At 40.0% G+C, this 22483-nt stretch overlaps 1 protein-coding gene across 2 annotated transcripts in view; it reads left to right on the top strand.

Annotated features, from left to right (window-relative positions):
• kdrl (kinase insert domain receptor like) overlaps positions 1-22483 on the top strand; it is a 181133-nt gene that overhangs the window by 12621 nt on the left and 146029 nt on the right. For both annotated transcript variants that reach the window (XM_048605338.1, XM_048605339.1), the window contains exon 2: positions 20045-20141. In XM_048605338.1, the coding sequence (XP_048461295.1) occupies positions 20045-20141 (97 nt within the window). The remainder of the gene's footprint in view (positions 1-20044; positions 20142-22483) is intronic.

Here is a 22483-nt window from a genome sequence, read left to right as displayed (position 1 = left end):
ATGTAAATTCTCAAAACTTATAAAAATAACAATGACTGCTAATCAACAATAATGCTGCACGACATCAAAGAACTGAGAAATTCAAACAAAGAATACTTATGGGATAATATCCTTGTCACCTCCTTGTTTTAAACCAGGAAGTCCACATTCTTGATGAACTGATATTTCTCTACGAGTGTAAACTATACACTCAAAGGGTTTGAAATCAGGCTGTGAGCCATTAGCAACAATTATGTTAATACTTTGTGTGAAATTCACTTGGCCTGTTGATTCAACAAAGGCACGAACATGTTTATTTTTGACTGCAAGTGTCAAATTGGCTCAATTAGTGGCACTTGCTCATGTGAGTCAGAAAGTAGTCAGTTCAAGTCCCACGCCATCCCATGATTTGAATATATAATCCAGACTGATCCTTTATCATTTCCATTGGTGCTGGATTTGTTAGAAACTTTAAACTAAAGCCCTGTCTAGGAGAATAGGCAAATGTACAAATAAAAAGAACTCCTGTAGCATGTTTTGAACAGGGAGTTCTTCCAGTTTATGAGCCAAGACTTCAAGGCAAACAACAGCACTGAAAACAGGGACAACAAGGTGCAGAGCTGGATGAACACAGCAGGCCAAGCAGCATCATAGGAGCAGGAAGGCTGACATTTCGGGCCTAGACCCTTCATCAGCAACTTCACTGACTCTCAGACTCAGACTGCTACAGTACTGAAGGAGACCATTCAGCCCTTCATTTCCATGTCGGTCAAAGACCTGACTACGCTAATCAAATTTTATAGCTCTTAGCCCATAGCCCTGGAAGCTATGGCAATGCAAGTGAACATCTAAATATTTCTTAATTGTTACGAAGTGTTACAGAGATTTTAAGCGAAAAAAGTTATCCTAAAATCACAACTTAGCCTTCTATCTCTTAGATTAAATCTATACATCCTGGTAATTGACACCACCCTCTCCCCCACTAATAGAAAATTGTCTTCATTACTATCCTATGGATATCACTCATAATCTTACACACATTTAGAAAATAATAGAAATTTATTGTCACTTTTACATTAAAAAAACAGTGAAAAGTTTTATAAGTCACCCCACCGGGGAACCTATGTCAATGACAGAAGTCATACACAACAATTTTTTAAAAAGTAAAATTGAGACAAAGTTCATCGCAGTTTATTTTATGGCTCTCAGGCTGCTCAGGTCTTGTCTCCAACTTGGTTGCTCCAAGGAAAATAATCCCCACCTATCTAATCTTTACTGACAGCTCAGATCCTCCACCCTAGGCAGCACACTGGTAAAGTTCCTCTGCATCCTTTCTAGCACAGTTCATTCTGAAATAACTCCACAGGAGCTGGTATCCCATCATCAAGTCACCCTTTATTTATGCATGGAGAGTCCATTACACTGATCCAGCTTCCCCACAGCCAGCTCTCAGAGTAAATAAAACCTCTGATATTCACAAGTTTCAAAATCTCCCCTCCCGCAACCGCATCCCAAAACCAGCCCAGCTCATCCCTGCCTCCCTAACCTGTCTTTTCTCCAACTGTCCCCTCCTCCCACCTCAAGCCCCACCCCCATCTCCTACCTGCTAGCCTCATCCCGCCCCTTTGACCTATCCATCCTCCCTGGACTGACCTATCCCCTCCCTAAATCCCCACCTACCCTCACCTTTACTGGCTCCATCCCTGCCTCTCTGACGTGTCTGTCTCCTCTCCACCTATCTTCTCCTTTATCCATCTTCTATCCACCTCCCCCTCTCTCCCTATTTATTTCAGAACCCCTTCCCCTCCCCCATTTCTGAAGAAGGGTCTAGGCCTGAAACATCAGCTTTCCTGCTCCTCTGATGCTGCTTGGCCTGCTGTGTTCATCCAGCTCTATACCTTGTTATCTCTGATATTCCTGTTTATATTTGTCAGCCAAGGCTCCCTGATTGGACCAGATTAATGGCCCCAAATCAGGGAGCTCATTCTGTGATGTTCACCTGGCTGACCTCATTACGATCACTACATCCCTCCCCCTATGAATCTGAGGATATTGACCAGTTCTTTTTTTCTATAGCTCCTCCTGGGGCATTTTAGCACTTGGTCAGATTTCTCCAACTCTGCCTTGAATACAGGCAACGTGTAATGCTCAGTAGCCCGCCTCTTATGCCCAGACTGTCTTAGAAGAAATTCATTCTCCACTTCAGACAGCAAAGGCATTGAGGCGCCCATCTCAGATTCCAAGGGACCTTCAATGCTTGATGGAGAAGGAGAACTCAGAGGTTTTGGAAGAATCGGAAAAGCTGTCGTGAAGCCGGCACATTTTGCTCCTACACCGTTTGCAAGTTTGTAGCTTTCATATGGTCCACGTGCTTGTTCAGGACCATCACACCTACCTGAATATTGTACATCACTGGACTCTACCTTGTGTTGACTATGCCTCTTACCCATGCAGGGCCATTCCCATGGTTGCTCCACCAAACTTCACCCCCTGAAGTAAACTGTCTCTCTCACTTCATTGGCATTCCTGATACTGTTTCACCCTCCCTCCCATGTCCAGGAAGATCAGATTGAACCTGCTGTGGAGTCTTCTCCCCATTAGCAACTCTGCTGGAGCTGTCCCTGTATTGCATGAGGGGTAGGCCCATAATAAAACAGGAACTGGGACAGTTTCATATCAAGTGAAGCTGTATGCTGTTCATTAAGTCGCCTTTCAAAGTTTGGACTGCTCTTTCTGCCAGACTATTGGATGATGGATGATATGGAGCTGTCCTTATATGAAGAATACCAGTCAACTTTAGGAAATACTCAAATCCCCTGCTGGTAAATGATGGCCCGTTATCTGTGACCAACACTTCTGGAATTCTGTCTATTGTAAAAGAGGCACTCAGTTTTTCTATTGCCATCCAGTGTTTGACGAATGAACTCTATGCACATTCAGCCACTTGACTGGATGTCCACAATGAATGAGAATATTAAGCCCATGAAAGGACCTGCACGGTCAACTTGTAACCGAGTTCAGGGTTTATCCAGCTATTTCCACGAACGTCGGGATGCTGCTGGCAGTAATTAGTGTCCTTGTTGGCACTCTGGGCACTCCTCAACCACAATTCTGGTTGTGATGGCTCCCTCCATGCCACCAGCTGCTTCAGTTTTGGCAAGACTGGATCTTTCTGCCTCCAAAGTCTGATATTATAAGCTGTGACTGGAAATGGCGGTACCACTGGTGGTGTATCTCCCAGCCGGAGGCAGCTCAATGTAACTGCATTTGCTACTTGGCCTCCCAGACGGTGTTCCAACTTGTAATTATACGCACTTAGTATTAGAGCTCAACGCTGAATTCAGCCTGAAGCTATTCGGCACTGCTTTGTCGTCTTTAAGTAGATCTAGCAGGGCTTTGTGGTCCATTGTTATTACAAATTTACATCCTGAAGAAGGAACAAGATTCTGAAAGCTTGTGTCTTCTAATAAACCTGTTGGACTATAACGTGGTGTCGTTAATTTTTGACCTACATCTGCAAAGGTATTGGTGAAACTTCCCGATTCCAAACATGACCGCCAGATCTTCCTTCTCTCTCTGGACATATTTACGTTCTTCATTAGCCAAAGTCCTGAATGCTTACACTGTTGGATGTACCTCTCCATTCAGCCACCCATGAGCTAATACTACCCTGATGCTGTATGGAGAGGCATCGCATGTCAATACCAGATCTCACTTGGGATCATAATGTGCCAACACTTCAGATGATGGCAGCTGTTTCTTCACTCCCCTGAAAGCTATGGCTTGACTATGCGACCATTTCCAAGACTGAATCTTTTTTCAGAGTTGATGCAAAGGTGCCGGGATGGAGGCCAGGTTATGTTTGAACTTACCATAATAATTCACCAAGGAAAGACCTAAGCTCCAGTACAGACCCAGGAGCTGGGACACATTTGATGACACTCATTTTATATTTCAACTGGTGTAACCCAATCTTGTTGACTCTGTAGCACAAGTAGGTCACTTAGGGTGCCTGGAACACATGTTTTTCCCTTCTAAGGCATATGCCCACCCGGGAGAAACATCTAAGGACTATGTCCAAGTTCTCTAAGTGCTCCTTATTGCTCTTCCCTGTAATTAGCATGTCACCTAGATAAAAGGCAACCTGGGGTAGACTGTGTAAAATGTTCTTCATTGCCCACTGAAAAATTGCACAAGCTGACGATATGCCAAATGGCAGTCTCATATATTAGTACAAAGCCTTATGGGTATTAATTGTAGCATACTTCTGGGAATCATCATCTAACCACAATTCAAATTTCCCACAGCTCATGCCCGGTTTTGTGAAGGACAGCCTCCCCACCAGCTTTGCATATAAATTATGTGAGGAATTGGGTATATATCCAGCTGTGAAAAGCAGTTTAACCATTTATTTAAGATCCCTACAAAGGAGAGCCGACCCACCAGGCTTCATATTCAGTATAACCGGTCCTGCCATTCCACAAACTGCACTGGTGTGATGATCCCTTCACTTTCCAGCCTCCTGATCTCTGCCTTTACTTTTACCCATAAGGCAAATGGCACTGGGCGGGGCTTGCAGAATCATGGAATTTCTTCCTGGTCAACATGCAAGGTGGCCTTGTCTTGTTTGATAGTCCCTAGACCTTCCTGAAAAATGTCTGGGTATTTAGTTAGGACTTTACTCAGGCAGTCATTTTCTAATCAAAATCTGTTGAGCCAATCTAGGTGAATCTGTCTCAACCAATTTCGCCCCATCAAACTTGAGCCCAAGCCTTTTACTACATAAGAAACTGGAATGGAAGTTGTACCCTTTAGCTGTAAAGGTTCTCCAGTATACATTCTCAGTCGAGCCAAGGTCTTGCACAAACCTAAGGGTTGGAGTCCAGAGTGAATTTTGTTGAAGACTGGTTCTGCAATCATTGAAACAACCACGTCATTATCAATCTCCATTGGAACCAGGTGATCATTTAACCAAATATTTATTTTGATTAGTTCTGACATGGATGTGGCTAAACAATTTAGTTGTTCCAAACCAGATATAGGTGGACTTTCCAGGCTGTGTACTCTCCTGGATACTGGCCTATGAGTTCTCTTACTCCATTTAGGTCTAATGGGACACTTTTTCTGTCTCAAGTCTGCATACCGGCAGCAACTACAATGGCTTGCCAGTCCGAATCCTGAAGAAAATTTTAACCATTTGTCCAATGATTGGCTTTGGTTTGGAGTTTTGCTGTGGGCTGACCTAGAGTCCCTCTGTTTAGGATATGTCCTGAGTGAGGTTATGCAATTGCTTGCACCCAGTTGGTGTTTCCTAAGCTCAGTCAGACTGGTGAGGGTGTCCATTTCTATTAGAATGCCCTGCAACTCATATGTTCCACTTGTTGCATTTTTCAATAGTAAAGCCAGTTGTAGTGCCTGTTTGAGATCCAGTTAAGCGTCAGCTAATAGGTGTTTTTGTAAACAGTCTCTCAGCATCTCATTAAGGGTTAAACCAAAGTCATGTGCCTCTGCCAGTCATCTTAACCTCGTCAAAAATCCTGATACAGATTCCCCTGGTTCTCAAGTTGCCTAGAAGTTTCTCAGAATTAGTGGAGGCTCAGGGTCATAATATTCCTTAACTAAATCCGTCAATTCTTGAAAGGTGTTAGTATGCGGTGCCTCGGGGTAAGTTAGGCTCCTAATAACTGAAAAAGCTGTGGGTCCACAAACTGTCAGGAGAATTATTCATTGTTTTTCATTTTCCCCAAAGTCAATTGCCTGGAAAAAAAAAATCCTTTCTTTCCATATATTGGGCCCAGTCTTCGACAGTAAGATCAAACAAGTCAAGCTTCCCAAACAATGGCATGATGCCAGAAATGCTTACCGCAACTCAAAGTCGACAGTGGCAAGTGAATTTCTTTAGGAGCGTGCTTTTCTCTTGTCACTCCTGAAATGACTCCAGAGAGGCCACTATCCCACTGTCAAGTCACCTTGATACTGATCCAGCTCTCTCAGCGTGAACAGGGTGTATGACACTCCTGTTCTTATCTGTCAGCTAGGGCTCTGTGATTGGACCAAATTGATAGCCCCACTCAGGGAACTCATATTCTATAAGGTCTACCTGGCTGATCTCTTACAATCACTGCAACATCCTTCCTATATTGTGGCAACCAGAACTGAGTCCAAAACTCCATTTGCGGCCTGACCAACATAACCTCCCAGCATAACTTCCTTGCTTTCATATTCTATGCTTTGGCTAATAAAGGCAATTTGGCTATACGTTTTTGTTTAACGTCTCAAGCATTGTCCAGTTGATAGGACTGCTTTCAATGTGTTCAATTCTTATTGAGTCATTTGTAACCAGGGCATCACCTGCAATGGTTTATCTTCCTATCCCCTCACCATTTTCTCTGGATCCCCCAAAAATTTGTACTGGGCTCTCATCCCATTTACATATGGTCACTCGGCAAAGTCATCCAGTAACAAAATATCAAGTTCCACCTCTTCACTGATGACCCCCAGAGCTGCTGATCAATTAGAGGCAAACAGCTCTCCAGTACAGCAATGCCACCAAGACTGGTGGCTATTCCTGTAAGGCACTGAAACCTTCACCAGAGATCGAAGTTGGATTCCCAGACACAGGTTGGGAATACTGTCTGCTTGTTGGATGATTGCAACTCCAACACATTCAAGAAGCTCAACACCATCCTGAATTGGCAGCCCACTCACCACCTTCAGATGTACTACCTCCACCAGCATGCATATTGGCAGCAGTGTGTACTGTCTACAAGATAAATCACACCAATTCACCACAGCTCCATTGACACTTTCCAAACTTGTGCTCTCTATCACCTGTAAGGGCAAGGGTAGCCCTTAATGGGTGGGAACACCATCACCTGAACTATTCCCCCTAAAGCATACCATTCTGACTTGAAATTATATCACTGTTCTTCCATCACCTCTGGTTCAAAACCATGGAACTCACTTCCTAATAATTCTATAGGCGTACTGACACACCATGGACAGCGGCGGTTCAAGAAGAAAGCCTGCCACCATCTTCTCAAGGGCAATTAGGGTTTGGTAATAAATGCTGACCTAGCCAATGGCTCCCACAACTCCCAATAAAAGTGTGGGTGTGATGGGTACAGGGAAGGAGTCACTGGCAAGAGGGAGAAGGGGGTTCCAATGTAAATGCAGGAGCGTGGCTTTCAGTGATTCCCATTTCCTATGCTGGTTCCTTCAATTGAGTGCTGACAGCCTCACTGCAAGTGGCTCCTTAGGGACATCAGACAGTGGGATTCCTCTATTTCATCGTTCTGTTTTCCCTCTGAATGTGAGCACTCCTGTCCAAATCTCTGGCCCACCCATCATCCTGCCAATCCAGCAGACTCCAATGTATTCTGCTCATTTTCTTCAGTCCTTGCCACAAAATTGATTCTCTAAACACAGAATCTATCTCTCCACCTGATACTGTCTGGGCTGAGCAAGAATATCCAGAATCTTAGTGTTATATTTGACAGTGAGATGCATTTCCAGCCCAAACATCCAGAGATTTAGTTGATATCCCTTCGATCTCCTCCTGTGACTCAGATGTGCCCACTTCAGAATTTGATTGCAAAAGCTTAGGTTGACCCTTCAATGCATTACAGTGAGGGGGCAGAGGAAGGGGAGATCTGAACTGTCAGAGATACTGTCCTTTGGATGAGATGTTAAACCTAAGGCCCCACCAGGCTTGTCAGGTGAAAAAAGAAGATTCTATGACTACACATTTTATTTTTTATTGGAGATAAAGTACTTTGGGACATCCTTTGTTTGTGAAAGGCCCTACTTAAATGCAACCAATCCTTTTACATCTGTGTCGCCACAGAATTCCAACTCCTGAAAGTCACACTCCTTGAGCCGACTTCAGATTTTCTGCCATCGAAACCTTCATTCATGCTTTTGTTACATCTAAAATTGACTATTGTCATGCTCTCCTGGTCAGCCTTCCATTTTACATCCTCCAATATGCAGGTCCTGTTCAACAATTAATCATATGTTGTTGACATTGATGTTTTCTTTCTTATTCTTGTTTTCAAATTCCTCACCAATGGCCTCATCCATCCTTATCCCTGTAACATTGTCCAAACTTACAAACAACTGAAATCTTTGTGCTTCTCCAAATAAAGCTTGTGTGAATTCCAGTTGTTACTGCTCCAGCATTAGTAGCCATACCTTCAACTAACTTTCCTTCTTTAAACCTCTCTGCAAATTTAACAGTCTCCATCTTTAAGACACTCCTTAAAAACACACTACTTCAAGTATTTGGCCACGAGCGCGAACATTTTCTTCTGGCATTTGAGTGCATTTTGTGTGATAATGCTCCTGCAAAAGAGCCAAAGATGTTTTGTAATGATAAAAATATAAATAAATCCAAATTGTTGTTTTAGTGAAAACTTAGGTGCAAATTGGCTACACAATATGCGTACGTGCCAGTGAATATATTTCAGAAGTAATTTTATGGCTGCGAAGTACTTTGGGACATCCTCAGGATGTGTTATAGCACTACATAAATGCTTTATCTAACAGTGGAAGCTCATTAACACATTTGTAACTAACTTCACATACTTGAACTAAATGGTTTGTTTTGCTTTAAAATGTACGTCATTATCACGGAATTGTTACAGCACACTGGAGGCAACACTTTGGTTTGTCATTTCTTCAGCAGCCCTCTACAGGAGGCATTCATTTAGGCCACTGTCCACCTTTTTCCCCTAGTCCTGCACATTCTTCCTTTTCAGGTAACAATCCAATTTCCTTTTGAATTCTGTCTCCATCTAACTCAGCCCGTGCATTCCAGATTGTAACCACTCATTGCATGAAAAAACAATTTTCCTCATGCCAACATTACTTCTTTTGCCACCTACCTTAAATCTGTGCCACTTTGTTCGATGATACTTAATTGGCGACATCACAGAAAGCGTATGGTTCCACTTCTCTTTCTGTCAGCTATCTAGTTTTAGATTTGGCAAAAAAATGCTCACAGCATAGAACTACAGGAAATAACATGGAAGAGTTTGGAATTTTCTATTACATTTTTGTTGCAGGTCAAATGGACACCTTCTGTGCAATATGATTCTATGATAATAATCTTTTTCAAATAGTTTAGTTAATCATAGTTTGAAATCCCAAGTGACTTATAAGATTATGACCACAATATTGTCCTTCACATAGCGGTTGTCGGTGCTGGGATTTATAAGCCAACTATGGCTCTAGAAGATTACTGCAGGACAAAGATGGTGATATAAAATTATGCAGCATTTGCAGCTTCTAGGTATTAATGCTTTTTGTGTCTTGTGCATAAGTACATTCCTGTCAGGTTCTGCAACATTTTTCTGCCAAATTGCATTTGTTTTTTTTTCCATCATGTTCTGTCACTCTTACGCTTACCAATTTACCTATTTGATTCCTCCAAGTTGGGAAACATTGTTGCTTTCTCTGATTGTAAACCCTTCTAATTGCATTTCCAAGACGGGTTGTGATGCCTTTCACTGTATAATGTGTTTAAGGAAAACTAGATGTATTCTGCGGACCCAATCCTACTAATTCCCACTGTTGTGATCAATGCTTTCCTTTCAATAGCCAATCACTTATCTTCTTCTACAATATCCTCCTACTTGATCTTGAACTTCATCCAAAGTAGCTTCATGACTGTACTTCCCCAATATAGGGAATAGAGAGTAAGATAAAGCAGAAAAAAGGTACACATGACAGATTGCAGGTTAATAATAGAAGGCAGAACCAGGCTAAATATATAAAAGTTCAGGGGGGAAGTGAAAAACTAAATCAGCAAAGTATTTTCATGTGGAAGAAGGATAGTGATAGACTTCAAGAGAAGATAGGCTGGTGAAATGGAAGGACTTATGGCAGATGAAATTTAAATGATATATTTTGGTAGGAGGAACAAGAAGAGACAAAACAAATTAAAGAGTAAATTTCTAAAGTGGGTGCAAAAAGCAAAGGGAGCAGCAAAGGATTAAGATTTTTTTTTAACATGGGCTATACCTTCATCAAATTAAAACATATGGTAAATTACCTTTTACTGGACCAGTCAAGAGTTTCTTGAGTTAAAAAACATCAGATTTATCACCTGCTAACCTGGAGAAAAATAACGACACAATGTCAAGCATGCTGCCTTTGTCAGCCATTTGGGAACAGACAGATAGAAAGAAACATAAAAAGTTAAAACAAGATAGCAGCCAGTATAGAAGGAAGTAAAATCATATGCAGATTAGAGCCATTTAAGTGTCTTTGAGGCATTACGTGTTGGCCTGAGATCACACTTGGTTGGTTAAGTTCTTGGACCATCAGCAGTAGCAAATATAGCAATTATCTTATTTAAATTTGTGGTTTCCTAAAGTTGCTTTCCACCAACAATTTTCCTTCTTAAGGAATGGAGTGAGAGCTTTCTCCATCCTGACTGCAGTTCTGCAGATAAAATGCACACTACTTGCTTTGCCAAACAAAACCTTTCCTGAAATTGCAGTTTGGTTATACATCCTGCCTGCTGAGTTTGTTGTGTCTCAGTTTGATAATTGCAGGTAATATTTCGTCTCCAGTATCTGAAGATTTTCAGAATGGTGTAAATCATAATAGGAGGACGCTTTCATGTTTCCCATGTGTGGATTGGCTGGTTTTATTGCCCTTGGGTAAAATAGTCATTTCAGCTCAGGCCATCTTTTACTTGATGCGCATTAGATACATAAGATGTACCAACCTGTATGGGTCAAGTGATGCCAGTGGCCATTTTAAGCCAGTGTTTTTGATCCTTTTTAAAAATTATTTCAGTCCTTGAAAGTTCTAAGTATTAAATCGGCAGATGGGGTTCAAAATCAACAGTCCATATTTTGTTATTATAACAATCAAAAAATTTGAGATTCGTAAATAAAGGCAGAAAACACAAAAAGCAAGAAAAGTTATGGTGAAACATTGCAAAACACTGGTTCAGCCTCAATTGGAATGCTGTATACAATTCTGGGCATAGCACTTTAGGAAGAATATGAAGACATAGGACAAGATACAGAAAAGCTTTATGGGAAATTGTTCCAGCGATGAGGCATGTGGGTGCATAGAGAAGTTATAGAAGATTCAGAAGACATTTCAATACAGGTATTCAAGTCATGAGGGGTCTGGGCAGAGTAGATAAGGTAAATTGTTCCCACTGACAGAAGGATCAAGAAACAGGGGACACCTATTCAAGGTGTAAGAAAAAAGAACCAAAGGAGTCATGTGGAAAAAACATTCATGAAGCATGTTTGGATCTGGAATGCAACACCTGAGGGAGTGTAGTGGAGACAGATTCAATTGTGGCTTTCAAAAGAAAATTGAATTGTTTCTTGAAAAGAATAAAGTTACAGGATGAAAGGCAAAAGAGGAAGATAGGGTACAAACTGAGTTGCTCTTGTGGAAAGATCATGTCCACAGATACAAGGGGCCAAATCTCCTTCTTCTTTAATGTAACCATTCAATTATTCTACAATTCCATGATTATCACAATCCTTCCTAGAGTGTAGCCATCATTCCAATCGAATACCAATCTGTGACTCTGGCCTACTGACCGAAAACATGGAAAATATTGAAACACTTGCAGTTTTTTTTTCTCAGAAATGATTAGGAACAAGATCTTCTGAGGTTATATGGAGGGAAGAGTCAATTTTGACCTGAGGGATCTGCCGCTGCCTCTTCACTGACTGGACTTTAAGCCTGGTCTTCAGAATGAAAATTTCTCTATGTATCAATGGTATAAATGTTACCTGACTGGAGACCAATCCGATGACTGACTGATTATCCAGCCCCATGTTCTAAACCTCAGTCAATGTTTAGTTAAATGATCGCAATCAGCCGTACTCAGAATTATGGAAGGGTGAATGAGTTTTCTGTTACTAATTTCAACCCAGTGCCCACGGGATAAAATGTATATGTGTCTGCATCAAGTAAAGTCCAGACTTGGTTAAGATACCCAGTATGAATGAAGTTCACACATAAAGAACAATTATTTGCATGAAGTATCAAAGAACTATCAATAGAATTGTACCTACCATAAATCAACTAACCCAAGTGCTCAGTCTTCATCTATTAGCAATGAGAATGTATGATTCTGAACACTATTTTAAGTTCTAAAGTCCAAAATCAAGGTCTATCTTTTGGTCTTTGACACTTGTAAATCATTCATTTTTGCAGAACTCCCTTAGAGTCAACCCTAGTTGATTTTCTTTTTCATAATGAAGAGGTGTAGAGGTCAATTGTCGTTTCAAAGCTGTTGGCTCTGCTAACTCACTGTAAACCAAGAACCAAATCAGTCTAGTCCTTGTGGCATGTTGCTACACCAGGCACTGATTTTACCATCAGCCAACTAAAACTACACATGAAGACACTTAGTAACAGCTGATCTTATTTCTGAACAGCTATCAATTACCTTATCTACCTTAGTTTCTGACTTTAAAAAAAGCATTAATTAACCATTCACTCCGGTTCCATATATCTCTGCCTTACTCTAAGGCTCAGACATTAAGTGTATTAAGAAAACATCATTGTGACTTAAGATAAGCTGCAATAATCATTAGCTCTTCCTAACTAAATCAACCTGATAATCATTAACAATTCAACAAAAAAACTGTCAGAAAAAACACAACTTAATTAAAGGAAAGAAATTCTTGTCAGTTTCATAAATATGGTTACTTTGTAGAAAAGCAACACCACTGCTATTACTTAGTCAAAAAAGTTTGTTTACACGTAGTGACTTGAGCTGAAAAACTAGTATTTCTGTAAGAAAGCACATGTTCCAAAGAACTGGGAAAAACTTAAATATATTTGGTATTTGCATAACATAATCACCATGATTTCAAATACAGCCATATTTCCTCCATTACATTGTATGTATTCAAGATAACCTTGGTTCTCTAAATATATATACATATTTCATCGTGGGAATGACCAACAGCAATTGCCAATATTAATACTCAGTTGGTCCCTCTGTCCATGCTTTTGGCACATCTAGAAAACAAATAGCCACCATGCCTGTTCAAGTAAAGTATGAAACTGGGATCTTGTCTGATAACCCTGCATACTTAGAAGTGAATGTCGTACCTTCCTCATTTATTTCTTCCTGTACTAGACAGCCTAGCATCAGCAAGCCATAGCCTGAAATGCACCATAGCCTATAAGATAGATCACTTCACTCAAGTTTTCTTTAAATAAATGAGATGCCTTATATCATTGCCATCCAATTGTAATGTAAAGCTGGATGGCTCCCAGCTTTCCTTTTTCCGGAGGTACAAAGCAGGAGTCTTGCACCTTGTCTGTGTAACTGTTGACCCTGAAAAGGGGAAATGTTTTTTATAATGAGCCGAACCTCTTCAAGGTCAAGAGTATTGTGTGCTATTTTGTTTGGCCATTTCCCTTTCATAGTGCATAAATTAAGGAAGAAATTTAAATTGAAAGCATATTGTTTTCACTAAAAGCTCCATATGGAAGGAACCGAGCTTTCAAAAAATAAATAATACTGCACATGTTGCCACAGCTGGAAATTTCTCCAACATGCACTTTTGGTGAAAATTGGCATCAGAAATTCAGATACAGAGGGGTTTAGTAATAGGCCAATTGTCCTTAACTGTCCAATGATTCTGTTAGAATGAAAGATCCTACAACTGGTATTTTCAAGTAGACTGTTCCACTGATTATAGTTTAAATCGCAGTGGCTGATTGGAAGAAGCCCATGAAAACTTCATGATGCATTCTTTTCTAGAAAATTCTAAATGTTGACTTTCAAAGTAGATGCCCATTCGCTTCCCTCATTTAAATAATTCAAGAACACACACACTTACCCTTAACATCCATTCACATGGCTAAATAAAAATTTTACTTCAACCTGAGTTTTGCCACGCAAAGAAAAAAACTTCTCTTCAGACATGAAAAACAAGATAGCTATAATGTCTTTCATAAATTAGTTCTGTAATTTTAAAAGCAAAATGATGGACAATGTGATGCAGCAAAGTAGACATTCTCTTATACATTGTATATGATACGTAAAATCTAGCCAAATCTTGCACTGACGAAATGAAGTAATCTTCCTATTCATTAAAAGGATTCATCATAAAATGAGTTTGGATTGTTTCAATTCCCAATAGGTGTGTCAGCAAACTCTTCTCAATTCCAAGCAATTGTCAATATTTAGGTAAACTCAGTGGTAATATTTCTGCTTCCAAGTCAAAAGTTTTGAGTTGAAGATCGATACTTGGCACTTAAGCACAAAATCAAGGCTGCCATTCCAATGCCATAATGAAGGAATTCAGTATCATAGGAGGCAGTATCTTTTGGGTGTTAAACTGAAAATCTTGGGTGGTTGTTATAGGGATCTAAGTAATGTGGGTGATGGAAAGATAACTTCATAAAAGACGTCTGGCGAAGCCCATCCCGATGGCGAGAGCATCTTGCCCCATCTTTAACGCTTTTCATGAGTGGCATGATGAGTTTCTCACTAGGCAATGGTGAGTTGCCAACTAAGGGAAATTGTTGCTTCTTAAAAGCTTTGTTGATTGCCCAACTCACCTGATTAATATTCAGCTTTCTATCTTACCAAGCTAGACATATTAACAAGCTAGACATTGAGAAAACTCAATGTGGAAGCCAGAGTAGGAACTTGGAATATTCAGATCGCCATTTGTCCCAAATGATGTTCATGTTGCATATGAACAAACTGTATCTGAATGTGCAATACACAGGCACCAGCCACACTCATTTCTCATCCATGGACATTAGCATCAGGCATGTGCCAACCTTCTCATTACCATCATGCCCCTTTTGAATACACTTGCAGGCCACTTAGAAAATACAGATTCATATTATAAGGTTCACCAGAAACTTCAGTTGGAAGGCTGCAATGGGAATATTTTGTATGTTTGGACTGGCACCAACTCAGGGCTGCTCACTTATTCTCTTAGCATTCTCTCGCTAAGCTCCTACCTGAGTGCTTTCACCGTCTATGTCTTGCCATGCCATGTTAAATCGATCAGTACACTGTTGCTTCAGCTAAAGGCTATCTGCAGTACCATTATGAGGTGAAAAAAGGAAAAACCTCACAGTACTAGTTGGTACCATTCTGAAGTTAACAGAGCTGTGAAACCTTTACTCTGCATCAAGTGCTGCTTTCCTCTCTTTCCCTGGTCTATCAAGCCAAGTCACCACCACCAGCCCTCGACCTTCCCCCCCACCCCACCCGAATCATAGCATTGAACCCATGCCTTTGTTCAATTCCTCCCTTATTTGCTTTCATTTTCCTTTAGATTCATTGTGCCAATGAAATCCAATTCATCTTCTCAAAACTCTAAATCTACTAAAATACTGATCGCCCAACTTGCCTTCCTCTACTTGCCACATACAGCAATGAGACAAATGAGTGCTGTTTAGTGAAGTTTTATATTCAGATTGAAAACAATATTTAATTATCATAATACATGCTTATAATATCTAAGATGATGAGTTCAGATTGCAGAGCAGCAGGACTATTATTCTCTATCTGTAATACACAAGACAGATGAGAAAGAATTCTAGTTTCCATGCAGAAATTTGCTCTCCTCTTCCCCCTGAAAATCTTTATAAAAACAAACGTTGTGGTTCCACTGAAACTAAAGGAAGTTGAAATAATTTGGTCAACTCAAATATTCATTAATTTCATTATTCCAAATAGTATCCTAATATTTGATAAGATTTAACCAAGGTTATGCATACAATTTGACAAAAGAAGAAAGCTAGAGGAAAGAATTTGATTAACTTTAAAATTAATCAGCTAACAATATTAATGAAGTACTTTCAAATGAAGGATTTCTGTCAGATTAATTAGCAAATTATGCAATGGAAAATAAAAGCAACTTGCCATTTTGCATTCAAAGGTTTATTTTGATTCCACATGGTTTCAGCTGAATCAACATATGATGAGTAATGACACAGAAACAACTGCAGGTACTAGGCTTTGGGCTCATTATCTTACTCTCAGACGTTCATGTGCAGCATTAAGTTGCTGCTCCATGCTCACTGAATGTCAATGTTATCTCTCCTAAATCTTATCAGCTTCTCAATGATTAGTTGAACACCACTTATTATGCTTGATATTTGCCTATTTGAAATGTCATCCTTTATTACAGATCTTTAAAAAATGATAAAAATTGAAGAGCTCCAGTGAAGTAGGACTAGTTTCTTCAAATGTGAATAGAATATTAACTTTAAAGCAACTAGCAAATATTAACTTTAAAACATTTGTATCACAGAGCCATTTCTTCTTTTGACTTATTCAAAACTGATCCTGTCACCCTGTTTTATCCACCTGACTTTGTAGATCTCTTGGCTTTCAAATTTCTATCTAATTTTCCTTTTAAAATATCCAATAGTTCCTGTTTTAACCACTGTTTTAACAATGCTCCAACAATATTCTATGTAAAGCCATTTCTCTACATTCACTTCATAACTACCTTAGTGATCGAGTTAAATTGACACTGCCTTTAGAAAAGATTTGTGATGGCTAAAATTACATGAAATATAAACAATTCAAGCACAATACAAATTTGTATATTGAGTAATAGCATGATTTTTAATGAATAAAAATTGCATTCAAGATCTGTGCAAAAAAAAGCATTTTCTGCTTCTGCTTTGAAAGGTTAGATTTTCTCCTCAATCCTTGTCTTGAGAGGTGTTTAAGACCTAAGGCCTTGATTATAGGTTACGCTTTATCTGCATAGTGTTTGTTCATCAAAGCTTGACATTCGCTTGAAATGTTGCTTAAAGTGCATTCCAAGCACTTCAAACAGTAATGAAAGGACACAGAAAGGATAGATGTGTAAGAGATGAAGTTACAGCTATTTTATATAATGTTGTCATTTCTGTTCAGGCCTGCCACAAAACAATTAAAGGGATGGGTGCTGTTTTTTGTGCTCTATGACCTAAAGTTCATTTTGTCAAACACAGGCTCTTCATTAATCTTCTAGGTGTATAATTTCTCACATGTAGCGTCTGTACATAGCAGCCTTCCATCTTGTAAAGGTGATTGGTGCAACGGTGAACAATTCATTTTTATCTTCCATATAACTGCATTTAAAAACTTGTTACCAAACCTTTTCAAAGGAAATGATAAGTAAATGTATTCATTGATTTTGCCATCTGGTTATGGCAATATATTGCATATCTTTGCATCCAGCTACTCACATTCATATCCTGTCTTGAAAGTAAGATGCAGACACTTGAAGAGTGTCAAGAGCTGATTTTATCAGAATACAAAGTGCAATTTTTTAAATCATATTTCAAATTGCCAAGGCCATTTCTATGATTCTATGAAATATATGATTCTATGATTTGATGAATGTAGGTCTTTGTGGTAAATAAGATGGCAAACAACTCGGGAGGAAGAAACTTCACAATCTCACTTCACAAGAGCATGTAATGCCAGAACCACCAACCACTTTGTGGCATTTGACAGAACAATTTACAATGGTAAATCATGTCATAATACGAAATGGTGACAAGAGCAAGAAAGTGTGTGCACGTTGCAATACTTGCAGTAATATGTTGACGATGCCTCCCTATCTCAAACCTGAATCTACTCTTAAGCCAACAGAAAATTACAACAAAGTGATTAAAATTGAATACATCAAACTTATAACAGCACAGTTTCTTCTTGGCCTGTATTCAACAGCTTGCAAATTCAATAATGAAAAATAACTCAGTTGGAAACACTTTGCATTGTGGTTCAGAAAGATTGGAGATCAGGCCCTGCTCCATCTTCTGAGTACATAATCTTAACTGGCATTGTGTTGTAGAACGGATGTATGTTGCACTAAGGTGGTATCATCAAGTCCCTACAGTGTGGAAACAGGCCCTTCGGCCCAGCAAGTCCACACTGACCCTCAAAGCAACCCACCCAGACCCGTCCCCGTCTTCCCCACCTAATCTACACATCCCTGAACACTACAGGCAATTTAGCATGGCCAATCCAACTAACCTGCTCATCTTTGGACTGTGGGAGGAAACCAGAGCACCCGGAGGAAACCCACGCAGGCACAGGGACATTTTGTGCAAACTCTACACAGACAGTTGCCCGAGAGTGGAATCAAACCCAGGTCCCTGGCACTGTGAGGCAGCAGGGCTAACCACTGAGCTGCGGTGACACCCACGTTAAAAAGTTAAATTATTGTGTGAGGTATTATAGTCTGCTGCTGCTGGGGTCTCAAATGGATGTCAAAGCTCAATTGACAGGATTCAAAGAGTAAAGTGTTATCCAAATGCCTAAATCAATATTCTTCCCAGCTTTAATTTGACGCTATTCAAATAAACTCAAATGTTATATTCTGGATTTTTTCTACTCCATGATATTTTTTAAAAAGGTTTCATTTATTGATAGTCACTTATTAGTCACTTCATTTATTGAAGTCATACCTGAAGCCAGACATTGGTATTTGTCATATTGGTGCCTGGTCATTTACCACTTTTTTATAATGACATCCCTCCGTCCATTATTTCAATAGACAGATTAACTCGTTTAATATGATTGGACTAAAGTTCACAACGAATTAGATGATAAGAGTGTCACCAATGTGTTCAGCATTAATTTGCTGATATCATCAGCTGCAATTCCTACTTTTTGGTTCTAAAATCTAAGTAATAATGATAAGCATGGGTTAAATGCATATTTGCTGCTTCATGCACACTTAAATTTAAATGCACTTGTACATCAAAGGTAGAAGCTAATTAATGCCAATGAGAAATATTTGTTAAACGGTTAAACAAATAGCAGTATGCAAGAGAAACTAGCCATGCTTCTTGCATCTAAGCAGAAAGGTAACATGCCTTAGGCCACATTTTTCAACACAACTTGAAAAGATGCCTTCTAGACCTGTAGTCACTACAGCTTGTAACATAAGAGGACTTATTTTTGAACAACGCATTTTGTGTATCTAGGTTTTGTAAAGACTGAAATTATTTATGTAGATAATGATGAAAGACTTTTATGCTACAGATGAATAAACTAAAATTCATGCCTTTACGGAAGGAAATGATCCCAAGGACAGATCCCTTTGCATGTCTATGATGGGACAAAATTGTTTTTTTGAGTCCAGAAGTAGTATTTCTCAAAATTTCCAGGGCCATTCTTTTGAGCAACATCCTGTGATTACTGTAAGCATTAACAGTTAGTTGTGCCAGATACTTGGTACTTTGAGTTAGAACATGCATGTTCTATCCATTTATATATGAATTTTGCTCTTGAGGTTCAGATTTGCATGTTTACACTATCTTAGGTTTGTTTCAGGCCTATAGGCCGCTCTTGCATTTGTGGTCCCTGAAAAATAGGTGTCAGAGGAGCAACTGAAGTTGCCCCATAATTGCTAACTGCAGGTAGGTGCCCATTTTGTCAGGCATGAAACTGGCAGGACTGTGTTCACTTTCTCCCTGTCTAATAAATTCCATATGTTTACAGACATATATCATAAATGGTGGATCACATGATGAAACATTTCCTGTTCAACTAAAACAAAACTAACCAGTGCTCCATGTCTGAAGCGTGCCAACTGATGATACTTCACAGAAGGATATTAATAATGGCCCGGAATTCACAGCGCAGATCACAGTTTAATCACATAGCTGAAAAAAATATATATTTACAAGCAATACCATTGAAGGATAGTGGAGAGAGAGGGGATAATGAAGAGGGCTTTACAGGGTTGATGCTTCTGTCTCAACTCTAAGGTGGTTGTTTAGAATTTTCGTTGTTTTATCTACTTGATTGTGCTTTGTGACTGCTAGTTTTATGCTGGTTTCGGGCTATTCAAAACCAGTCATGCAGAGTTTATTTTGCCTGCTTCTATGGATGATCAATGTAAAGTATCAGCAGGAACAGTGACCTGACTGTACCAACGAAACGTATGAACCTCAATCACCACTGACAGTGTCGACATTAACTTCTCATGACCTTGTTAAACAGTGCTTCAATGGAGTTTGTCTTCTTTGAACTACACCGTAGCTGATATATAACCAAAGTCTTTCTTTGCTTTTTTTTTATATTCAGGTTCAGTTCCTCAAGACAATCTGATTGTGCCAGAACTGAATATTTCTGACAAGCAACTGATCATTGAAGTAAATGAAACACTCTCAGTCACTTGCAAGTAAGATTACATTTATTTTCAAGATACTTCTTTCTGTCTACTTCTGTCAATTTTTATTTACTTTGGCTCCTTACAGAGTCAAACCTTCTAGTTCACACTACAGAGAGTCCATTAGTGATTCTAACTAATAGATCAACTAATCATCAAAGGAAGTTTTGTAACTGGGTTACTAGTTTTATTACAGTGGTGCATCTAATCTTGCAACCTGATTGAATATGTCATACAAACTGCAAAGGTGCTACTCCCTCTTCTCCATTCATAACCAGCCTTAAGTAAACTCTTAAACATTATTGTGGATTCAGTTAATATAACAAAATGAATTAAAGTCAACCAGTTATAATCACTATTACACAATCAAAATGCTGAATATGCTAGTAAAAGGAAATAAAACACATAACCAGGAAATACTTAGCAGATCAGGTAGCACCTGTGAAGAAAGGTATAGAGTTAATAGGGGCAATTTGCTGTGCTCAGTCCCTGTCAAAATGGTGAGACCATTTGTAAGTCAGAAACCTCAGTGTTGAAGGAATGGGCTCTGTCAAGGGACTATCCCAGAACCACAGTATCCCACCTCAGGTACCCTGACAATCAAGGAAAGTGAATAGCATCATGTTGTTTTTCAATGTTGCAGTGATCGCAAGAATTGAGAGGAAATAAGGAAATGCCGCACCCCAGTTCACATAGATTTTTACTTGGATGTTCTTCTGTGAGATTTGGGGAGCTGCACTGAGGCAAGCTCTCCCAAAGACAGAAGAAAGTGGATTAGTGAAGGAGGCAGGGATAGAAGTGACTGTGAGAAGGAAGCCCACCCTGGCCAACTCCTACATCACTCCTAACAATCCAACTCCTGCCACAGCCACTCCTCCCAACTGGAACCTTCCCATGCAATTGTGAACAGTGTTCACTTGCCCTTTCACCTCCTCCCTTCTCATTGCCCAAGGCCCTAAACACAACTACTAGTTGACATTCGCACCACACAAATGCCAGGCAATGACCATCATTAATAAAAGACAATCTAACCACCGCCCCTTGACATTCAATGCTGTTACCATCACTGAATCCCGCACTATCAACATCCTGGGGGTTACCATTGACCAGAAACTCAACTGGACTCACCACATTAACACAGTGGCTACAAGAGCAGGCCAGAAGCTGGGAATACTGCGGCGAGCAACTCACCTCCTGACTCCCCAAAGCCTGTCCACCATCTACAAGGCACAAATCAGGAGTGTGATGGAATATTCCCCACTTGCCTGGATGAGTGCAGCCCCAACAACACTCAAGAAGCTTGACACCATACAGGACTAAGCAGCCCACTTGATTGGCATTACACCCACAAGCATCCACTCCCTCCACCATCGACGCTCAGTAGCAGCAGTGTGTACTATCTACAAGGTGCACTGCAGAAATTCACCAAAGATCCTCAGACAGCACCTTCCAAACCCACGAACACTTCCATCTAGAAGGACGAGGACAGCAGACATATGGGAACACCACCACCTCCTAGTTCCTTTCCAAGTCACTCACCATCTGGACTTGGAAATATACCACTGTTCCTTCACTGTCTCTGGGTCAAAATCCTGGAATTCCCTCCCTAATAGCATTGTGGGTCAACCCACAGCAGGTGGAAGGCAGCAGTTCAAGAAGGCAGCCCACCACCACCTTCTCAAGGGCAATTAGGGATGGGCAAGAAATGCTGGCCAGCCAGCGATGCCCACATCCCATGAAATGAATAGAAAAAAAAACAAAATTTTACTTGTACTTGTTAGGTGGATTGGCTATGCTAAATTACCCACAGTGCAGGCTAGGTGGTTTAGCCATGGGAATGCAGGGTTACTGGGATTGGTAAGGTTACAGGCTTAGGTAAGGGGGTGGGCCTGGGTGTGTTCAGAGAGTCAGTGTGGACCCATTGGGCTGAATGGCCTGTTTCCACACTGTACAGATTTTATGATTTTATGATTCTATGATTTTATGATTCTTTTGATCTAATCTACTGTATTCACTGTTCACAATGCTAGCCCCTTTACATTGACGACACCAGAGGCAGACTGGGTAACTACTTTGGTGGTAACCTTCATTCTGTCCATAAGAATGGCCCCAACCTTTCAGCACCTTGCCATTTCAACAAACCAACTTGCTTACATGCTAACATTTCCACCCTGGACCTGTTCTAATGAAGGTCAATTTAAGCTGGAAGAGCAGCATTTCATTTTCTGCTTGTGTACTTTATGGCATTTAGAACCCAACATTGAGTGGAACAACTTCAAAGCAAGACCTCTGTACTCCATTTTGATTGCAACCCATTCACTCTACCTCTGCCTAGGTGTTGTTTTAGTGTCATA

The sequence above is a fragment of the Rhincodon typus genome, chromosome 14 (assembly GCF_021869965.1).
Source record: "Rhincodon typus isolate 14 chromosome 14, sRhiTyp1.1, whole genome shotgun sequence".
NCBI lineage: Eukaryota > Metazoa > Chordata > Chondrichthyes > Orectolobiformes > Rhincodontidae > Rhincodon > Rhincodon typus.
This window is presented reverse-complemented; position numbering and strand designations above follow the sequence as displayed.